This window comes from Typopeltis vanoorti, chromosome 21 (genome assembly GCF_054136105.1).
Source record: "Typopeltis vanoorti isolate ZY-2024b chromosome 21, IOZ_Tvanoo_1.0, whole genome shotgun sequence".
In the NCBI taxonomy this organism is placed as follows: domain Eukaryota; kingdom Metazoa; phylum Arthropoda; class Arachnida; order Uropygi; family Thelyphonidae; genus Typopeltis; species Typopeltis vanoorti.
In genome coordinates, this window is record NC_143569.1 from 72591273 (window position 1) to 72615184 (window position 23912).

General features: G+C 35.6%; 1 protein-coding gene across 2 annotated transcripts in view; it reads right to left on the reverse strand.

Moving 5' to 3' along the window:
- MED14 (mediator complex subunit 14) overlaps positions 1-23912 on the reverse strand; it is a 429754-nt gene that overhangs the window by 332885 nt on the left and 72957 nt on the right. For both annotated transcript variants that reach the window (XM_090411452.1, XM_090411451.1), the window contains exon 5: positions 16079-16157. In XM_090411452.1, the coding sequence (XP_090267578.1) occupies positions 16079-16157 (79 nt within the window). The remainder of the gene's footprint in view (positions 1-16078; positions 16158-23912) is intronic.

A 23912-nucleotide genomic window follows, 5' to 3' on the forward strand; every position in this document is an offset into this window, starting at 1 on the left:
AACAAAAAACAGAACACTGCAGTAGTGCAGAAATTGAGTTTGCAGATTTCAGCATTACTAAACTAAATAACATATAAATGAGAGTCAAATTTATGTAATATGCATATAAAGAATAAAAATTTGCTGATTTTATAAGCTAAAAGGCTCACTCTCTGAACAGATCTTCACTACCACCTCTATATAACTTTGTATTTTATCTCTAAAGGAAGAGGGGGGGGATAAAAGTTATATAAATTTAGAATTTAATAACTGAATCATCAACATTAGTTATGATTTCTGTGAATGTTGAGAATTACTGCCAAGGCAGCTAATGCTATGGAAAATGTATCGTCTCTTTTGTGGAAAAAGCTTCCAAGAGCAGAAAACTCCTTCATTTGAGGCCACAATCCAGTCAACTTCCATGAGCAAACTTACTCACTACACTAAACTACAAAGAATTCCTGACCAATGTCACACAGACACAATGTTATTATGAAGAAAGTTCATTATGACAAACTATTTCTGTGGCCCCTAGAAGTTTGCTTTAGTGGGCACAAGCTAAAATATAGCAGTTCTGTAGCTTGCCATTACAGTATAAGGGACAAAACTTCAGTGACACATTAGGCATCTTTTAAACAGTCGATCCTGCTAGACCATCCCTGGAGTGGGTACAAGTAGTATGGTATATGGGTGCTCTCAATATAGATGACCATCCCTTACTTTCAAAATGCCAGCACACTGACATATCCACTCTCCAGCCAAGAGGGCGTGGGTTCAAATCCTGCCAAGGGCAATGATGTTTGTGATTGTTCTACTAACTGTTTACCATATGAACTGCTGTAACCTGTGTCCAGTCACAGTATGACCTTAGATGTCTTTGCACCATAAAGATGAAATTAGCACATTCATATAACATCAAATCAAAAAATCTCTTCAGTTTTTTTTTTTATAAAAGGCCTCTTTTTCCACTCAAGATATTACTTCTCACCTGTCCAGTTGCTAACTTTATATAGAACTACACAGTCTTGCCATAAATACTGTTACAACTTCTGCACACCCCCTGTGCTGCCCACAGCATTGCACGAGTCCAGTTCCATTATTGTGTGTGCAGCCAACATTCATGTGTTTATCAGTAAGGAGAGTTGTCTAGCTGTACAGTTAACATGCAGTGGGAGAGATTATGAGAATCTCATAGCTGTAATAGCACTTCACAAAGTTGGAATGCAACCACCTGGTATTTTCAACATGCTAAAAACACTTGGTATCAGTAGGATGTTTGTGTATTGGACTATTAACCATGATAATGATAAAGAAGATGTATCTGACTGCCAAAGAACAGGTAGACCACACTGCATTAGGACACAACAGCTTATGAGGACTGTTAAGGCTTTTCTGCCTGTGAAAATACAGAAAGTGATGTCGTGAGGGATACATTTCACAGAGAATGAAGACGTGTACTAACTGATGACCTGAGAGTGAGAGCCAGGCATTAATTAAAAATGTTCTCACATTTTTAATTAAGCAAAAAATCTCCCAAATAAATTCATTAAGTCACAGAAAAAAAGAGACCTGATTCCAATTACAATCTCACAGACAGTCTGTTTTTGACTTATTCTTCAGATGGCACTGAACTAGCATCCATCATTCCTCCACTTTCCACTAAGTCAATAATAACAAGAGCAGCAGTTACTCAACATCTATTCACAGTCCAATCACAAATCAACCAAACTTTCTCCCTCCCCCCCTCCTCCTGCTCTTTATTCTATCCACCTCCTGTGTAGACAATCAACAATGTATGCATACAAATGTTAGAGTATTTTTATTTAATTAAATACATGTAAATCTGAATCTTCATTTTCTAATTACCAGTTTCTGTTGAAATGCATTAATATTGTGTAGAAAACCACGATTGTTTATACCGGGTGGTTCAAAATTCCACGTACAAACTTTGATGGGAGGTAGAGAACATCAAAATCAACCATATTCACATAGGAAAGCATGACCAGAAATGCCACCGGAAGGTACTAACAGGGACACAACGATACAGAAATAACACAAGGCAGTAAGTAGTGTAAAAAACTTTATTAAGCATAACTGACCAGTTCAATAGTAGTTGGATACATAATATGGTAAACAAGGTGCATATCTGCCATCTCAGCATTCGTAAGATGACACATGTTCTTCGTACAACATCGAAAGCTTGAATGAGTAAGCCCCAATTGCTCACCTGGAGTGCTGGCATGAACAGAGCCACCTATCACTTTCAGGTGGCATTTCCGGTCATGCTTTCCTATGTAAATATGGTTGATTTTGATGTTCTCTACCCCCCCCCCCTCTCAAATTTGTATGTGGAATTTTGAACCACCCTGTGTGTGTGTGTGGTCCAAAATATACTTAGCAAATTTAATGCTGTATTATTCCTGAACAAGGAGACATACGAATCTCATCCAAAGTGTATTAAGGTCTACATCTAATGCCATTTATATTACATGTTCAATATGTTTACCTTCAACCTCAATGATCTTCTGCAATTGTAACAAAAAATTGTACACGACCTTGTGGAGGACATCTGTTGGAATAGCCAAGATTTCACGCTCGATAGAAAAATTAAAAGAAAACACAAATGGATTGATGGCTATAATGTGTTGGTAAAGTTTTTTTCTAATTATACCAGCTAATTGCAGAGAAAATTGGATTTAAACTTGGTAGATACATTTTGGGTCACCATGTATATAATGCACTATTTACATATTACGTTTACAGGTCAAATTAAATTTTAATGAAGTAAGCCATGTGGTTCTAAGTTAGTATATCCAATATAACAGTTACATTTTAATGTTTTTTGTAGACTTAAATACATAAATTAATTTAAATTAGATAATGTAATACATAAAGTAAAAAGACTTACTTAGTTCTTTGAAAGTGTGAGATTTTACTGCTTTCAAGCACATCGCTGTAAAGATAATATGTAATGATAGTGGCTTCCCTCACTTCATAACCAAAGTGGAACTAGAAATATAATGCTCACTGGAGCATGCATAAGCGGAAAGAATGAGGTAACTGGTAAAGAGTTTGTGTGTGTGTGTGTGTGTGTAAGAGAGAGAGAGAGAGAGAGAGAGAGAGATGTAGAAGAATTTTTTGGAATAAGTTAGAAATAGTTCCATTAGTAACAATCTTTCATAAAGAAGTTTAAAAGATTTTAACTGTTATGTTACAAAGGTAACTGAAATAACAGTTGTGAAAGAAATTAAAGGAAATTTCGCACTTGATAAGTGAAGTTTCTCATATAAATAGAGAAATGTTTATTGGATATTAAAAGTTCTATTAGAACAGTAATGATTTAACAGCTGTGAGAATAGATGCAGAAGTTGATTTTTAAGCATTCAATCATTTTTTCTTGGAAATACTTCATAGAGGAATAGAAAAAAAGGTTGTGAATCTTGAAGAAAAAAGTAGAAAGAAGGAACGGTTTTTGTGTGACGGTTTTTAAAGGAGGAATACTGGACAGTGTTTTAAATTGAGGATTTTATTGTCCAAGCCTGAACTTTTTTATATCTCTTATTATAAATAGGAAATCTACATTATTTTCAGGCTTTTTGTAAGAAAAAAATGGTTCCCAGAAAATGAACTGTTTTCTGAAAAGATAAAAAAAATTATTTTATTCAACTTTTATTTGAAGTGTGGCTGAGTTTGAGAGAAATAGATGTTCTTTTCAGCTGGCATATTTTGGGCCCATATATAAGATGTGATTTCTTTAATTATCTTTTTAGATTTTAAGACTAGTTTCTGTTATGGTTAAAGTTCAGAATATTGTAAATTTCTTTTAATGTATTTTAGTATTATTAAACGTTTTTCATTTTTATAAATAGAGGTGTGTAGACTCAATTTATTTAATGACTGAGGAACTAAATATGGATTTTTAAGAACAGGAGAGCATTATCATACCAGTATACATATCTAGGATCTTACTTGTGTGCTTAGATTTCAGCACAGAAATTTGATACCACTTGCAGCTTATTTTTACAAATGGCACAATCAATGATAAGGACTTAATAAATAATAAACTAAAAACTAAACTTTCTACACTTGCTTACTGTTCCCTAAGCATTACAACCTATTGTATTCAGAAAGAGCATGAATAGGTTCCTTATCTTACAAAACATCAATCTACCACAGGTGTTTACAATTTCTTATGTGTAGGTGTTCTTTACAGTACAAGGAATTAGGTGTAAAGATTTTCATGTGGGAAACATTTTAAAAATGTTATTACATTGATTAAAAATGGTCTGGAATAGACAACTATTTTGCTCCAACTCCTGCCTATCTGGTTGACCAAGTGGGTAACATCTCTGTTCCCCAATCACCCAACTGGTATGTATCATGGTTCAGATCCCATTATGACAGGAATTTAGGTTGCAAATATTTTTTTCACCTGGTGTAAAACGACCACCTTGATTACTGAAGCTCAAATCAGCTTTAAAAAACAAAAAGTTCTATTTTGGTCTCCAAAAGCAAAGGAACTAAATTACCTAACCCACAGTATAGACCTCAAAGTGGGTGGCAATTATATAAAAAATATCAGTAGGAAAGACATACTGGAATGGATATCATTAATACAACCAAGAAATGAGAAAATTTCCAGGCCATGAGGTCAAATGGTTGCATAATAATGGCCTTGAACTCAATAATAAGTTACCTTTGGCAAAGAATACAAATAATGATGGAACACGTCAGCAAATAGCAACACATTAAAGCTCATTAAAATGTAATTCTATCTTAGATTACATGTCCAAAAGTACAAAATGTTTAAAGAATGGGATCTTTCCTATAGAAAAGAAAATAACCACAGTATACTAATTCTAGATACATTGGTAACTAGAAATTCACTGAGAAAGAGGCATGTGACAGAAGGAACTCAAGGTTGTTAGATTTGATTATAGTGTCAGAGGGCATTTCAATTAAAGATGTAACTATTTTGCCTCTGGTGGGTGACAGTGATCATGCAGCACTCACTTGGGAAGTGACTAAATTTATGAATGTTCCATTCAGAAAAGGTTACATGCTGAACTACAAAGCAGGAAATTATGACCAATACTTAAATGATGCAATATCAGAGTGCGTCCCGATAGTTTGAAGAATAAACAGGGTAGGAATCAAATGGATGTGTAATCATATTAAGCAAGAGATTTGTAAGAAAAGGATGATGTGGAAGGAACACTGTGTGCATAAGGATGATGTGAATTATGAAAATTATAAGCAGCAAGCTAGAACAGTCATAACCATTGTATGGAAAGCAAAGTCTGAGTATGAAAAGAAAGTGGCTCTGTGTGCTACAGACAACCCACAAGAATTCTATTGATGCAAGTAAAAAGAATGAATATGAAAGAATAACTCTTCTAAATGCAGATGGTGTAAGGGTTACAGACGCAGAAGAGGTTGATCAACTAATGAGTGTCCATTTTGTTAAAAGTAATCAACCTGGTGTACGTGACATTGAGTACACTGCTACCTCTTCACTGGATGAAGAAACTGAGGTGTAAGAGAAAGAGGTATTAGGGCTGTTGCACAAATTGAATAAGATTCAGCAATAGGGACTGATGGAATATCAGCACATGTGCGAAAAGAGTGTCCAGCTGAACTGGCTATTCCTTTGACTGGCTTGTTTAACATGAATCTCAGAATAGGGAAGATTCTGTAGGAATGAAAAGAATGTATGGTAATTCCATTGCACAAGGGTGGTGTAAAGACCGATGTATCCAACTATTGACCAATTAGTATCTCAGGAGTGGTGGTGAAGATTTTCGAAAAATTGGTTAGGGCTCGCATTCAGAAATGGTTAACAGTGAGCAACATGGGTCTACTAAGGGAAGGTCATGTTTTAGCAACTTGCTCACATTCTATAACAATGTTACCATTAAATTAGACAAGGGGAATGGATACACCTTGATACTTTTGGATTTTGCTAAGGCTTTTGACAGAATACAGCATTGTAGACTATTCATAAATTGGATAATATGGGTTTGGATTATAGAATATTAACATGAATAAGAGGATGGCTGACTGGCAGATATTAAAAAGTGATATATAGAGGATATGAGTCTGCAAGATTTAGGTAACCAGTGGTGTACCACAAGGATCAGTGCTTGGTCCACTGTTATTCAATCTATACATTAATGATATTGGGAAGGATTTGACAAGCTATTTGCTGATGATGATGCAAAGATAGGTAAGGTAATCAGGAACTGCTGATATGCAATACTTTCAGAATGATTTGAACAGGCTGGAATTGTGGACATGGTTAAATGGATGTCAGTAACTGTAAAGTCATTCACTTCGGCATGATTAGATATCCAATGTCATATTATATTGGTGGGATTATGCTTGAAGAAACTGATGAGGCTAGGGATCTTGGAGTTTTAGTAGATAGGAAGTTGAAGTTCAGGGGCCATGTAGCAAAGATTGCAAATACAACTCAAAAGATAATGCCAATGCTGAAACAAATGTTAACATGTAAAGATAAGGATATCATTTTGCCTCTTTACAAGGCCTGATAAGACCTCACTTGGACTATTGTGTGCAGGTCTAGTCTCCTACTAGCTTTCGTTGCGATTCTGATACAGTGGAGAGAGTGCAAAGGAGTGTGTTAAAAATGATATTAGGATTGCGGAATATTGATTATTAAGACAGATTGAGAATTTGTAGACTGCAGACACTAGCAAACAGGAGAAAAAGGAATGATGTGATTGAGACTTACAAACTTCTGAAAGGGTCATACAGGATTTCAACTGATGGAATTTTTCAATTTATAGAGGGTGGGAAAAGGACAAGAGGGCATCCTTGGAAACTGAGAATGAATGGCACTAAGAAGGGAGGGTGAGGGCTAGATTTTTCTCTCATAGGGTGGTGCATGACTGGAATGGATTGTCATTGGATGTTGTGAGTGCAAGCAGTGTGAATGAATTCAAGAAAAAGTATGATAGCTGGTGAGTGTAGTATGTCACCTCCCTTGATGAGTTCCTGACTTCCTGGAGGTCTCTCTTAATAATAATAATAAAATTCTGAGGAGAAACTTGCATTTACTGACTGCAAAATCTGCCAACATCAACACTAACAGATACACTGCTTGAAAAGAAGTCAATGGACACTATAGTATGAGGAACAAACAGCATGGTGCCCACCTTAATAAGATGTAGGACCTCCTTTTGCTGCAATGTCCATAGCAATCCTCAGGACATTCTTTCCACAAGCATATGATAGTAATCAATGGGAATTTTGGACCATTCTTCCAGAAGGTATGTAATGAGGTCCTGGACTATTGTGAGGTGGATGTCCCTTTGATCTTACCTGACACTCCAGTTCATCACACAGAGCTATGTGATGAACTGGTTGAGATCAGAGCTCTGTGGAGACTAGTCAAAGTGTGGTGACATTAGTGTCCACAAACCAGGCAGTTACAGCAGCCTTTTGACACAGTGCATTGTCTTACTGAAAGAGACAGTGGTCAGTTCTGTAGAAATGCCACCAAGTAAGAAACACTGCATTGTCCAGAATGTTCAGATACCTCTCTGAGTTCAGTGTTCATGGCACCACAAACAGTGGTCCAAGGCCAAACCAGGAAAAACAGGACCATACCATCACACTGCCACCTCTTGAATCTGCACTCTGGTAAGAGACATTCACTGGGCATCTACCATACTCAAACCATCCATCTGCTCAGTACGTGATTCGTTGCTCCATAAAACAGCTTTTGAAGTGTCCACGTCTCACTGTATGTGCTCTTTGCACCAATGAAGATGAAGCTGAATGTTTGAGTAATGTTGGGCTTGCATATTGCAGTCCTACCATGTAAAGCCATTTTGCGAGCCTCGGTTCTGAATGTTTTTGTGCAGATTAGTGTTCCAGTCAACACTCGAAACTCAGTATTCAACATGTCAGCAAACGAATTGCGATTTTACATAATATCCTTTGTAGCATCCTATGGTCACATTTTGGGTCATCTACTATGGGTAGCACTTGTATCTGACTCTCTGCATTTCCATCTCAGTATGGTATCACTGATTGTTGACCTGAGATGGCCCAATATATCAACAATTTGCAGAACAGATAAGCTTGCAACATGTCATCCTATCACAATGCCTCTTTCAAACTCCAGACATAGTTGCACTGACTTGGGAGCATCATATTCCTCCAATTTATACCAGCTACAAACACTGCCCACGAGGGAGATTGTGTTTAACTTCTTTCCAAGCAGTGTACATACACTACTGTTTTCATCCATCCCTCCTACAATCCTCTTCTAGCAAATAAAATCTTGAAATCCTTTAATTAAAAACATTCCTTTCTAATGGATATAACTAACTGTTCTGGCAGAATGGATTAAGTGGGCCTATGATCCCTGCAAGTAACTCCTTCCATTCCCATCAGCAAACAGAGACCACAACAATCCCATTTAATACAGGAACCTTCAGTAATAGTTAACAATAATCCTTTACAATCTCCATACTTAGGGCATCCTTTATTTACTCCCACAAGATCAAAATTGCTGCCACCAAACATTCACAAAATTCAGTGCAACTGCAAAAGTCCTAGTAAAATGCCCTTGAAAAATTATTTATTGGTATGAGACCTAATAACACACAGTCAGAAAAACTAGACTACGATGGGAGAAATGGTGAGAATCTGTGCCTAAAAGCACCTAAGTTATGTAAAATATAGTAACGATGCAAATATGCATAACAATGGAGAAGATTATGACGAAAAGATGATTGCTTATTTGTCATTTGGTTGAGGCCTATTAAGCATATGTAAGAATGTTTGTATAAGTAAAGCATTAGATATGAACAAAAATTAGATGACTGAATCATGTGGACTACAGAGGAGAGTATACAAAAAAGCATGCAGGTAACTTATTGCTTTAGTGAATACGCTGTGGTCTGGCATTAGTGAGACATGGCTCTCAGAACAGATATATCAACTGGTATTGAGTGTAAATGGTATAGTATTTTTAGGAAGGATAAACATGATAGAGAGGATGGGTGTGATGCTAATAATAATGGAGGTGTCTGTGGTATACTGCATAACTTTTCATTTTCAGACCTGTGATATTATTATAAAAATAACTTCACAATTAAAGAGATTGCATGAGAGACAAAGTAAAATCAAAATGAATATCTTTTTTTACAACAAATAATATTAATGTAAAGTATGGTATTGCATGGATGTAACAGCAGGCATATAAGATGTTTATTTTGCAAGCACTACATACAAATTCTGCTTTATAACTAAAACTTATATTCTAAAGAGGAAAGGGCCCACAAACTTAACATCAGATTTAAAGAAACATCACAAAAGATTTCTTGTTTTCTTCTCCTCAAGATCACAGGATTTGATAACCCACAAACAAAAGCAGTTAACTTCAAACTTATCAAGTACAGTTTCTTCTTCTCTCCATAGTGGTCATTGAAATATAATTAATCTAAAATCAATTATATAATTAATTATAAATTATCAAATAATTATATTATTAATTATAAAATATAATTAATATGAAATATGTTTTTAACATAGTTCCATTTTCTAATTCTATGGAATACAAAGATAATTCTGAAGTTCCGTTTTTCTTATGGAAACTTCTTCCTTATCCTTGAATACAAAAAGTTCACTACTTTCAAGTTTACAGCATTTAACTAAAACAAGTTTGCTGCTTAATTTATCAACAGTCTTTTCAGTGTCCAAAAAAAATTGCCTGTTTTCCACTCAAAGATATTTCTCCTAAAGGAACTGTCTGTTGCTTCAGGAGAAACTATACAGTTCTTCTTATTATTATCATGTTTACATACACTTCAATTTAGCATCCTTTAAAACAAATTCATCTATTAATTTTGGGAGAACTTTATGTTTCCTCATAATGCTCTATCTGGCTTTTAAAAAAAAAGGAAATGTCCTTATAAACTATACTTCCTTAACTTCCAAATTTCAGAACATATTCTGTTCTAATAAACAGCTATTCAATTTTTCTCTCAAAATATATTAATTTCCTCTTCAAAAATACAAACTTTGCAGAAGTGCACTGTTGGCTGGTGTGGCAAATAATATGGTAACAAAAACAAATTCTCTGTGAGACCTTTTTTTACTAATGAATATTGCAATTTTAAATAATTTGCAACTATACAGATTTTGTTTATACAAAAAATTTCTAATTACAAGAAATAATGATGGGGTGCTTAAGGGTCAAAGCTGTATAACTGAGAGGAGACCTCCACATAGCCATAGGAATGTGGAGAACCGACCAGGGCTTCTGACCTAATGTCCAATTCTCACCTTCTCGTAGTGCACCCTGTTGGGTATCTACCTGGATACTGAATGAACGAGGATAGGATGGCAATTTGGGATTTAGTCGACCAAATTGTATTCTTATTGGCTTAAACCAATATAGAAAATGATGGAACAGCATGACAAAATTTCATGCCGGCTGGGGCATCGACTGGTTAAACAAGGCCCCCGTTGTTTTCGCCAAGGAACCAGGGTGAACAGCGAAAAGTCAGTTACTGGACCAAATCTGAAAGCACACCCCCAACTCAACATCACCAGAGTTAAAGATCGGTACTATCAATATAAGAAGCCAGAATGGCAAAGAAATGGAGCTAGCTGAAGAATTAGATAAGTACCAGAATTTGTTGTTTTAAGGATACTTGCGACATAAGACTGAATGATATAATCACGTAATCACAAGAAAGATATTTATTTAACCAAATATTTCGGTCTGGAAATAGCAGATTATCTTTATCTTCCTTTTTAAACAGTATTAATTCCTTACATCATCGCATAAAGTTTACTATGGAATTAGAAGAAAACAACCAGTTATCTTTTTTAGACGTTCTCCTCATCCGATCATCTTCAAATATTCTTACAACTACAGTATACAGGAAACCAACATTCACAGGTCGTTATATTCTGAAAGAATCAGCCCATCATCCATGTCATAAAACAGGAATTATAAAATGTCTCATCAAAAGAGCCAAAACTAATTGTTCTACTTTTGATTATCTACAGAAAGAACTTTCTACTATCCAGCAACACATGAAACTCAATGGCTTTTCTGAAAAAAGTATTCAACGTCTTCTTACATCTTATAATCCTCCACAAAACAACAAAGATTCAATACGTCGAGTACCTATTCCTTATATCTCCGGTATTTCAGAACCTATCGCAAGAATTTTGAAGAAATATGATTTAACAGCTACGTATTCTCCTATTAACAAATTGTCTTCTCAATTTCCTTCTCCTAAAGACAAACGCTCAACTTTATCTCTTCCTGGAGTTTATCAAATTCCTTGCAACTGTGATCTCTCTTACTTTGGACAGACTGGACGTTCTCTTGAAAAAAGAATCCAAGAACATCAATCATCCATTCTTCACAATAAACCTGAAAAGTCTGGTTTGGCTCAACACGGGATTGAAACTGACCACAGCATCCTTTGGTCCAAAACGCGCCTCTTACATAGATCCCGTTATAGGTTCGAACGTTTGTTCAAGGAAAGCGTGGAGGCCTTGCTCCATCATCCCAACCTGAATCGTAATGACTTCATATCTATATCAAAAATCTGGGAAAGCCTAATCAAGATTACCCATTAATTTTTTTTTTTTTTTTTTTTTTTTTTTTTTTTTTTTTTTTTTTAATAGCAAATTCAATCATGTTTCTACTTCAAAATATTTCGTTTCATACTTAGTGATATAACATCACGCGGCATGTTCTAATTTCAACGATCTATTGTTAGTATTCTAGCTTGTATATTTTTTAAACTGTTCTTGTAATACCACCGACGATGGTCTGCTATTTCCAGACCGAAATATTTGGTTAAATAAATATCTTTCTTGTGATTACGTGATTATATCATTCAGATAAGTACCAGATCGACATAATAGGGGTGATTGAAACAAAAAAGACAAAAACTGGTGAGATCTTCCTGCGCAATTAATACAAAATGTTATATTCAGGAAATGACAATCAAGGAAAAGAAGGAGTAGGCATAGTATTCAACACAAAATACGAGGCAAATCTTCTTGAATGGCAGTCAGTCTCAAGTAGAGTAATGTGGGTAAATATCAGAATGGAGAATTGAACAATGAGACTTATTTGTGCCTATAGTCCCACAGAAAGTTCTACTAAGGTAGAAGTGGAAGAATTTTTTGATGCTTTAAAAAAAGCAACTGACACAATGAAAAAGGAAAAGTTGGTCTTTGTTGGGGATCTAAATAGCAGAGAAGGAAAAGATTGTCAGATATACAAAAATATTTTGAGAAAATCTGGAGAAAAGAGCAAAGCTAATAATAATGGCAAATACCTGCTGGATTTCTGATCAGGACATGGACTGGTTATTACTAACACCATGTTCCAACATAAAAATGTGCACAAATTCACATGGAGAGAAGAGGCAAGGAATAAGAAAAGTCTCATTGACTATGTTATTGTTGATAGTCATGTTTTCTTCCTGGTGCAGAACATCAGAGTGTACAGAGGATTCGAAATTGGAAGCGATCACTATTTAGTCTTGAGCAGGATAAAATTCAATTTCATAATGAAAAGAATAACATGCAAGGAAGTTTTAAAGCATATAAAAGTTGAGCAGGTTCTCAGATGTGAACTACAGACTAAAATACACAAAGATTATTGAAAAAAAAATGAAAGTTTGAGAACAGGAACCAAACTTGGAGATTCAGTGGCAAGCTTTGAAGGAAACCCTGATTGATTCAGCCAGAGAGGCATGTGGTGAGGTTGTCTGCAAGGATAGAAAAATCAGAACTCCATGAGTTCTGATTTTTAATCAGAACACAGGAAGTTAGAGATGCAGTGAAGGAAAAGAAGAAAGCATATCAAAAGTTCCTGGCAAATAAGTCAGCTTTTGCTCTTAGAGAATACAGAGACAAATGTAAGAAAGCGATAAACTGTGTAAAACTAGCTAAACAAAAGTCATAGGAGGACTTTGGCAAGAACATAGAAAATAAATATCAAGAAGGTGGTAAGATATTCTGGAGGTTGTTGAAGAAGCTTAGAAATGGAGGAAAGAGTGCTGTAAAAGGAGTTAGAGATGATAAAGGTGGCATGAAGACAGGAGAAAAAGATATCCTTGAAGTATGGAGTAATTACTTCGAAAAATTGCTAAATGAAACAAGCGGTGATAGGTAAAAAACACTCAACAGACATACAGTTAGGAATACATATCCATACTTGAAGTAGAAAAGCCATCAAAGGCTTGAAATGTGGAAAGGCAGCAGGAGTAGATGATATTCAACCAGAAATGCTGAAGTATGGTGGTATAAAAGTCTTACAGTGGCTGCAAAGCATAGTTCAGAAAGCTTGGACAGAGAGACGAATTCCCGATGATTGGAGTAGAGCTCTAATTGTACCCATATATAAAAATGGAAATAAAACTGTATGTGAAAATTACAGAGGCATTTTCCTACTACCCAGAGGAATACCAAGATATAGGTGGATTGATATGGTACAATGTGCCTTAGACGATAGAAATATAAGATCTGATAATGATAGTATTGGAGTCTTGACAAGTAACAGACTGGTTTGGAGGAAAATTGTAGATAGGAAGTTAGTAATGATTTAAATTTTTCATTTAGTACTATCATATCCTGTACACCCCTTTAGGGTATATGTGAGGAATTTAATGATGATGAATAAGCAATAGAGTATGTCAAGCTACGAGTGACTCGAACAAGTGACTTACATAAAATTTGTGTTTGATAAAGTTTTGCCAAATGAAATTGCCATGTAAACTGAAGTCAGTCTGTAGCAATAAACAACAAAGAACTGAGCCACAATGGGAAATATATTATTTACCTAAATAATGCAGAAAATGACCAAAAGAGTTCTTTATATTGAAGTAATGTTCTCATTACAACTAAAAAATATTCCTACATTTAATATCATCATCATCAAATTCCTGCCATGTACCCTCAAGGGGTGTACAGGATATGATAGTACTACATGAAAAAAATTACATCATTACTAACTTCCTATCTACAATTTTCCTCCAAATCAGTCTGTTACTTGTCAAGACTCCAACATTATCAGATCTTATATTTCCATCGTCTAAGGCACTTTGTACCGTATTAATCCACCTATATCTTGGTCTTTCTCTGGGTCGTTTTGCTGACAACCTGGCAGAGAACACTTGTTTTGCTAATCTTTCCTTGCCCATTCTGTTTAAGTGACCATACCACCTGAGATTAGCTCTGCTAACGCATTCCTGGATGCCAACAATATCAAGTTCTTTCCGAATATCCTCGTTTTTAATATGATATTGCCGTTGATGCCATCTGTTCACGGCTGTAATCTTTCTCAGGACGCTCATATCTGCGGTCTCTAGTCTTTGGTCAAGTGTTTTACTTCTGAACCAGCGCTAAGATCCATAAGTTAAACCTGGTTTGAACACTGTCTTGTATACAGCTAATTTAGTGTTCTGACGAATTTCTCTCTTATTCCATATGAATTTATTCAATTGACTTCCAACCATACCTGCTTTGTTGATTCTGTTGTCTATTTCCATATTTAATTTACGTTCTTCACTAAAAATCGTGACTAAGTAGCTGAAATGTTTGACTTGTTTCACAGGTTCTCCATTTACAACACACTTGACATTTTCAATGATTCTGCCTATTTTCATTGTCTTTGTCTTTTTATTGCTGGCGTTCATACCCTATCTATAACAACTGTTATTCAATTTAATCAGAGAATATTGCAGACTTGTAGCGGATTTATTTAGAAGTATAACATTGTCTGCATAAAGCAAAGATCATACATTAACATCTCCAATTTTGATATCATGTTTAATACCACTTTCCTTCATAATGTGATCCATATAGATAATGAATAACAGAGGGGATAATGTACTTCCTTGTCTCACACCAGATTTAACATTAAACCATCCTCCTGTACTTCCTTCATTTCTAACTGTTGACTTACAACTCAAATAAAGACTAAGTATTTCTTGATATAATGCCCCATTGACACCATATAACTGTAGTGTATTGAATAGCTTCTCTCTTGGCACCTTGTCATATGCCTTTTCCAAATCAACAAAACTTAAAGTTTTGTTGATTTGTAAAGTGAAGTGAACTCGTAAAGTGAAGATCTGATCCTGACAGCCTCTATTTGACCTGAATCCAGCTTGTTCTTCACCAAGCTTTTCTTCCACAATTCTTCTCAACCGTTTCTCAAGTATACTTGCACATATCTTATCAGGAACACTCAGTAGGGATATACCTCTGTAATTTTCACATTTAGTGGGTACTATGAGAGCTGTACTCCAATCATCAGGAATTCGTCCCTCTGTCCAGGCATTCTGAACTATGCAGTGCAGCCACTGTAAGACTTTTATACCACCATACTTCAGCATTTCTGGTTGAATATCATCTAGTCCTGCTGCCTTTTCACATTTCAAGCCTTCGATGGCTTTTTCTACTTCAAGTATGGATATGTATTCCTGACTACATGCCTGGTCAGTGTTTTTTTATCACTGTGCTGTCATCACTACTTGTTTCATTTAGCAAATTTTCAAAGTAATTACTCCATACTTCAAGGATATCTTTTTCTCCCATTTTCATGTCACCTTTATCATCTCTAACTCCTTTTACAGCACTCTTTCCTCCATTTCTAAGCTTCTTCAATAACCTCCAGAATAGCTTATCACCTTCTTGATATTTATTTTCTATGTTCTTGCCAAAGTCCTCCCATAACTTTTGTTTAGCTAGTTTTACACACTGTTTAACTTTCTTACATTTGTCTCTGTATTCTCTAAGAGTACAAGCTGACTTATTTGCCAGGAACTTTTGATATGTTTTCTTCTTTTCCTTCACTGCCTCTTTAACTTCGACATTTAATATTATTATACTGAATATACCAAACACTAGTAAAAATAAAAATGAACTTGTTATACACAACACTCAATTACATCAAATGTTTAAAACTGTAGTCTCATTTGAAAAACTCTCTCATTCTTGACAAATTACAACTGATTGCATTCTCATGGTATTTTCAGATTCAAGAAACTTAATAACAGCAGTTCAGAGATTAGAATGTCCTTACCCTAATACAAGTTGGTAACCTTGAATATGTTCCCAAAGTTAAGACTTCCACAGCACATGGAAGATGAAAGCTTGGTAACCTGAAGAAAAAATTTACATTAAAATCTTGAGAAACAATACATTCAAGTATAATGATAAAAAGTAAAATGATAAATACTTCTGATTTATGATTATGCAACTATATACAGTAACAGTCCATTATATATACCAAATATGATATTGGGACATTTACTCTAACTGACCTTAATAAGTGTACTGCAAGTTTTTAATAACATCACGAATGATTTTGTTTTTCTCTACTACACTTAATAAGTGAGAAATTGCCAAAGTTCTGGTTAAACTACAACAATTTATCTACTATCCAACACTTTAGTTATACTTTCAGTTCTATGGATGATAACCAGAGATGCAATCATATGACTTCATTGAACAATTTAAAATATATATATACATCACATCACTTGTTAACATCATGGTTTCTGATAAAGATTTTTCTTTCTGAAATAAAAAAAAAAAAGCTGATTTTTTTTTTTTTTTAATTTTAAAAGTTTCTGTAACTTGTATGCAACAATCACATAAAACCAAATCCTTGAATATTAGCACAGTTCAGTGCCATATACAGTAACCTACCATTTATCAGACCACACCAGTAATTTGCTGTTCTGATAATGAAGTAATTACACAGTGCAGTACAAGATGTCCATTGACACGCAATGGTCATTTAATTGAAGGATCATCGTTTCGAAGGTGGTCACATAAACAGCGCATTACTGTTATAAGGTGGGTAAGAATCAACAAGGTGAACTTGATCCTGGGATATTGGTTCTTTATGTGTGTTAAGAAGGAAAGGAGTGTGTCAGAGCCATGTGGCCAAATAGCGAACACATCATCAACATAGTGAAGCCATACGGTTGGTTTTTGTGAGGCAGAGTTTAAGGCTTTCTCTTCAAAAGTCTCCATAAAGAAGTTGGCAAAGGGTGGGGAGAGTGGTGAACCCATGGCTGTCCCCTCTATTTGTTTGTAGAATTTTCCCTGCCAAACGAAATAGCCTGAGTTCATTGTGAACTGAAATAGGGCTGAGATATCAGGCGGAAATTTAGCTTGGATTAGCTCTAATGTTTCTTTGAGTGGGACTTGGGTTCACCACTCTCCCCACCCTTGGCCAACTTCTTTATGGAGACTTTTGAAGCCTTAAACTCTGCCCCACAAAAACCAACCATATGGCTTCGCTATGTTGATGATGTGTTCGCTATTTGGCCACATGGCTCTGACACACTCTTCTCCTTTTTAACACAGTTAAACAACCAACACCCCAGGATCAAGAAATTTCACCCTGGAGAAAGAGGAAAACAACAGCCTCCCTTTCCTAGACACACTAGTCACTGCCAGTCTGATGGAACCTTGGTTTTCTCTGTTTATAGAAAACCTACCCATACAGGCAGATACATTCACCAACAATTCCCGACCCCTCACAACAATATGGAGTTAAGACACTATACAACAGGGCTAAACTAATCTGTTCAAATGACAATGCCCTAACCACTGAACTAAATCTGATCCTCAACACTTTCTCAGCCAATGGCTACTCCCCCCAAACAAATCCAAAAAATATTGAAACCAGTAAACCACAACCCCTCCTCTTCACAACAAGGATTACTCCAAGTCCATCACCATTTCCTACATCTGAGGCACCTCGGAAAAAATTATCAAAATCTTAAGAAAACATGACTTGACCTCTTGTTACAGACCATATAGAAAATTGGCATCCCTTATCCACTCCACAAAAGACCAACCACTTCCTTTAGACTTATCTGGTGTATACCAGGTCCTTTGCAGCTGTAAGCTGTCCCACTTTGGCCAAACAGGCAGGACAGCAAATATCAGAATCTCAGAACACAAGGACTACATCTGTTTTCACCAGTATAGCCACTCTGGATACACGCCACAGAATACGGTGGAAAAAAGCCACAATAATACACCATAGCAAGTTCAAGTTTGAAAGACTTTTCATGGAATCGGCCTCAACCCCAAGAAACATGCCAAACCACAACAAATTTGGGAGATATACATCATGAGACCTTCAGCCCGACGGCCAGCCAAGAATACCTACATACTAGCGGGCACCATCAGGACTTTTGAGAAACGTTAGCTTCCTGCTTGCTTCGTCCTCATTTACTGTATGTAGTGCCTGCATGCACGTGTCTTTATTGTAAGTTCCTTTGAAAATGGCAACGTGACGTTGCGAAATATTGGAAATATATATTAAAGTTTAATTTAACTTATATTCTATTGTACGCTGTGAATTCCTTAAGTCAATTAATAATTACATACCAAGTATGGTTAATGCTTGGTCATTAGTCATACTTTCTCTTCAACTTCTGCCTGCAAGTTGCACTCATTGCTTTGCACTTTGGACTAACTTCTTATCTACCATAACTCAGATACCTAGCCTGATCAGTTTCTCCAAACATAATCCCACCAATATAATATAATAATGGAAATCTCACAATGGCAAAGTACCTAACTTTACATTTACTAACATTGAATTGACAGCCATTATCATATATCCACAGTTCCAGCCTGTTCAAGTCATTCTGGAAGTGTTACATATCAGTTATATCCATGTTTCCTGTATATATCTTTGCATCATTAGCAAACAATTGAACACCTCCTATCAAGTCCTTTCTCAATATTATTAATCTTTAGAATAAATAATAATGGTTCAAGGAGTGATCCCTTAGGAACAACTACAGGATGTTCACCTTAAACCTGGAAGACTCACATCCCCCCCCAGATACCTCTGGGGGGGATGTGAGTCTGATATGATGTTTTCTGATACCTCTGTAAGCTACTCTCTTATCCAAGTCAATGGTTTATATTCCAATCCTATAACCTCTAATTTATGCAACATCCTTTCATGTGGTATCCTGTCAATGCCTTAGCAATGTCCAACAGTATCACTAGTGTATCCATTCCCTTTATCTAACTCGGCTATAACATTATTATAAAATATGAACAAATTGCTCAAATTGCTTAGAAAACTCATACTGTTCCTTGTAAAGTATAACTTGTGTGTTAATTCATTCCTGTATGTGTTCTTAGCAATTTCTCTAAAATATTCACCACCACTCCAGAAAAACTCACAGGTCATTAGTTAGACCCATCAGTTTTTGCACCACTCTTGTACCATAGGACCACAATACATTCTATTTTGCAGGATCTTTCCTGAGCTAAGACTCAATTATACAATCAGATCAGAGGACTAACCAGTTCAGCTGAACATTCCTTTAACACATGTGCTAGTATACCATCTGTACCTACTGCAGAATTTTTGCCCAGGTTATGCAGTAGCTGTAAAACTGCCTCATGTACACACTCACCACCCCCCCCCAACTCATCCAATGTAGTAATAGTAATGTGGCCCATGTTGCATACATCAGGTTGGTGATCTTAGCAAAGTAAGTGTTCATTATTTGAACATCTGCTTCAGACAACAGCATACAATCTGCATTCTATAAAATTATTCTTCTACTTTCATGCCTTCTTTTACTTGCAGTATAAAAATAAAATTCTTTTTGGTTTTTTAGCCTTCAGAGCCAATTGCTTTTCATACTCTGACTTTGCTTTCCATACAATGCTTGTAACTTTCCTGGCTACATTTTATATATTTCATAATTCCACTCATCCTTATTCTCACAATATTTCTTTCACATCATCTTCTTATGGATCCCTTGCTTAATAATGTTGCACAATCACTTCGATCTCATCCTATTTGCTCTTTAAACTCCAGAAACACATTCAGATAATGCATCATTTAAGCATCTTTTCACTGTTGATATCATTCCTATTCAGTATTCATGCCATGGAATCTAACACAGTATTCTCTTGAGTATGTCATAATATCCAGGCTTTATTATTCAACATATATCCATTCCTAATTGGAACATCCATATACTTGGTTACTTCTCAGGTAAGTACAACATGATCACTATCACCAACTGGTGGCAAAATGGGATCCACCTTTAGCTGAGACTTAACTCCTTATCTCCAAACATCCTTAAATCATCTGATATCATTAGTAGTAGCAGTACCTCCTTTTCTATCTCTTCTTGCTGATGCTATAACCTTTATGCTCAATTCCATTTACTGCATTTGAATCTGAGATCCATGTTTCACTATTAACAATCTTAGGCCTCGATTCACCAATGCAACAAGTTCAACTTCTTTGTTCCCAATGTTCCTGCTATTTGTGTCATCTCCTCTTTTTCATATACTTACATTTTGCAGTCTGCTTGGCCCAGTTGAACAGCTTTCCCATTTCCACACACTCAAAACATCCAAACCCAATGTATGCAGGTTCATCCCTTCACCAGATATCTTAGACCTCGATTCATCAATGCAACAAGTTCAACTCCTATGTTCCCAATGCTCATGCCATTTGTGTCATATCCTCTTTTTAATATACTTACATTTTGCAGTCTGCTTAGCCCCGTTGGAGAGCTTTCCCATTTCCACACACACTCAAAACATCTGAACCCAATGTATGCAGGTCCATCCCCTCACCAGATATTCATATCATTATCACACTTGAATATCTTAGCTGCACTTACATACATTCTCACTATATCTCCCATGGTAATATAGTTTCTCTGACTCTCTGAATTAGGTCTCACTATAATATATGATTTCTCTAGGCTCATGATGTCAAATCCATTAAAGTGAAGAAATGGGGATATATTACTGATTTCTTCTTTACTAAGGTGATTCCACTGTGGCTAATTTTGAATGACAGAAGGTATGTGATGATGTTTATTGATATTTTTTTAATAAACAATATTAATTATCTAATGACATGATAGCCATTTATAACCCGTCATAAAACAGGATGAAAAGAAATGTTGTCTCAATAATGACTGGGGCAACATGTCTTTTCATTTATGTGCAATTTAAAGGCAACACATTGCAAGATGATTTGATAAGAGCATGTACTATCTGCAACTAACAGAGTTGGTTGCAGAAGATGTGCATTCAAATTCCACTATGGACATGCATTTTTTTAGGGTAGATAATTTAATCACCATTCTGAGACTATCATTTTTGAAGACATGAAGCTGCTTGAATATGGATCGCTGCCAGCTTTTTTTGATATAACCATTTCAAATAGAAACGTGATGTGTGTAAAGACCTATAACGATGCCCAAGAGATCAAAATACTTTCCCTCTGAACCCTTCAAGGAACATTGGTCGCATGGAGGATGCATCAGTGAATGAAAAAAAAAAGAGGATAGATTCATCATCATATCTACTCGTCCACCCTATCCTAGGACGGGTTGAGTTCCCCCCACCGAGGAGGCTTATAGCTAATTAATGCAACCGGGTCGCCACTCCTTGCTGCATCCTATAAGGGCAGTATTTCTGATTGTAATCGATATGTGTCCACAGGGCTGGTTTGCCTGTTCTGGGGGATGGAAAACTCAAGTTTTCAGGTGAAAAAAACTCCATACCACCATATGAGACCGGCTAACTCACCAACCAAAGGGCTTCATCTATACTGACTGAGCTACAGAGGGTCTTTATGTTGATTAGGCTTCGACATATAATTGTAAAGTATGCATCAATGGTATGTACACTATGTGTGCATGAAGTTGTGTGTTAGTTATTGCTCTAGGATTGGGATATTGTGATGCAAAGGATTAAAAATAAAATAAAAAATAGGATGATAATGAACATTTCCAACCCAGACTCATTCAGGCTGATCTGAACAAATTGGTTCTATAAATAAATTACAGTGAATGTCAGTTCCATATTACTACATGTAAGATTATGAATTTTGGACTAAGGATACTGCAAGAAAGTATTATATTAATGAAAATTTGCTGTAAGCAGTCAATGAAGCTAGAGACTTGGAAGATTATAGTGGACAGAAAGGGATAACTACCTTATAAGAACAAGGGATTTTCCCTTGTTTAGCTTCCCATCTCCTCAGAACCCAGGTGACTATAACTATGAATGATTGTCCATATACTGAAAAAATCCAGTGGTGGAATCAAGATAACTGGCCCAAGGAACTGTACACATGAGGACAGAAGATAATGTGATTTACAAAATTTTGAGTAAATTCTGTTATCTACTTCCATATTTAATTTGCCATCTTCACTGAAAAAATTGTGAACAAATAGCTAAAATGTTTTAATTGTTCTATAGGCTCCACATTCAGGATACAGCTGATGTTTTCAGTGTTCATGTCCATTTTCATAGTCTGTCTTTTTATTGCTGAATACAGCTGTCATCCAATTTACTTAAAAATTGCTGTAAACTGTACCAATTTAATGAAAAGTATAACATCACCTGCATAAACTAAAGAGCTGAGCTTAAAATCTCCAGTTTTGATATCAAGTCTAATGCCTCATTCCTTCATAACATGATAAATACAGATGATGGGAAAAAGTGGGGATAGCGTGAACCCTAGTATCATACCTGATTTTACCAAATCATCTTCTTATATCTTTTTCAATTCTAATTACTGAATTGTAACTTAAATATATACTGTGTATTGCTTAATATAACATCCCATTTATACCCAATAACTTTAGTGTTTTGAACGGCTTTTATATTTACCTTATTTTTTTCAAGTGACTCCCACCCATGAAAGGTTGTAAACCATACTATATTAGCACCCTGGTTTGGTCTAGAAACCTTTCTCTTGAGACCAAGCATGGAACTTTTTCAAGCCACTTCATACTTCTGATAAGTGGTCTCATACTGGGCAACTAAATTCATCTTCAATGTAAAGACAATAGCAAACATCCATGCACACAGCAGGATTTGAACCCACAGCTTGCTAATTGTAAAGTAGATATGCTAACCCTCAGCCAACTAGGGCAGCATGATTTCTCAACTATTTGCCTTCAGTGAAAATCTGATTCTAACAACTATACTGTATGAATTCAGAATGTGCTTTTCATGTTTCTCTTTCATAATTTTTTTAGTTCTTCTCAATATGCTTGTGTAAATTTTACCTTGAACACTCAGTAGGGAAATTCCTCTAATTCTCACATCTGAGTTTATTTCCCTTTTTAGAAATAGGCAGTACTATGAGAGCTACACTCCTGTCATCCAGAATCATACCATCTCAATTATGCAATGCAGCCACTGTAAAAAAAAATTTATACCTCTACCTTCCTGATATTTATCAATTACAGTCTTACCCTAAATCTTGCTATGACGTCTGTTTAACTACTTTTATATATTGCTTCAGTTTCTTATATTAGTTTCTGTATTCTCTCAGAACACATGTTGCCTTACTTGCTAGGAATTTTTGATATGCTTTATTCTTTTCCATGACTACCTCTTTATCTTCCTGAGTTCACCCTGAAGTTATAATTTTTTAATCCTTGCAAACAACTTCATCAGATTCCTCTTTGGATGAATCAATCAATATTTTCTTCTGCCAACGAATCTCTAACATTTGATTTTTGTTTCCAATCTCTTTCACATTTTGTCTTGAATAACATAAATGGGTCAAAATGTTTCAAACTCCATAATAAAAAATAAAAAAAAGAAAAGAAAAAAGAACATGCAGGTGACATTGAAAATAAGAGAGAAGAAAGAAGCAGACTCATGGTACACATCACCAGAGCATCACACTGTAGATTAATGAGCATCCTCCATGCATCAGTTAGAAGAGAATATTTTTGTCAAAATAGTCAAGGAGTCTTCCCAAGTAATTCACTCACATAGCAGATTAAATAGAAACCAAGGAAATTACACTTCGTGACATCTGGAAGCCATTAATTAGAGTATATAAATTCATAGAAGATTTGTACAACAATGTG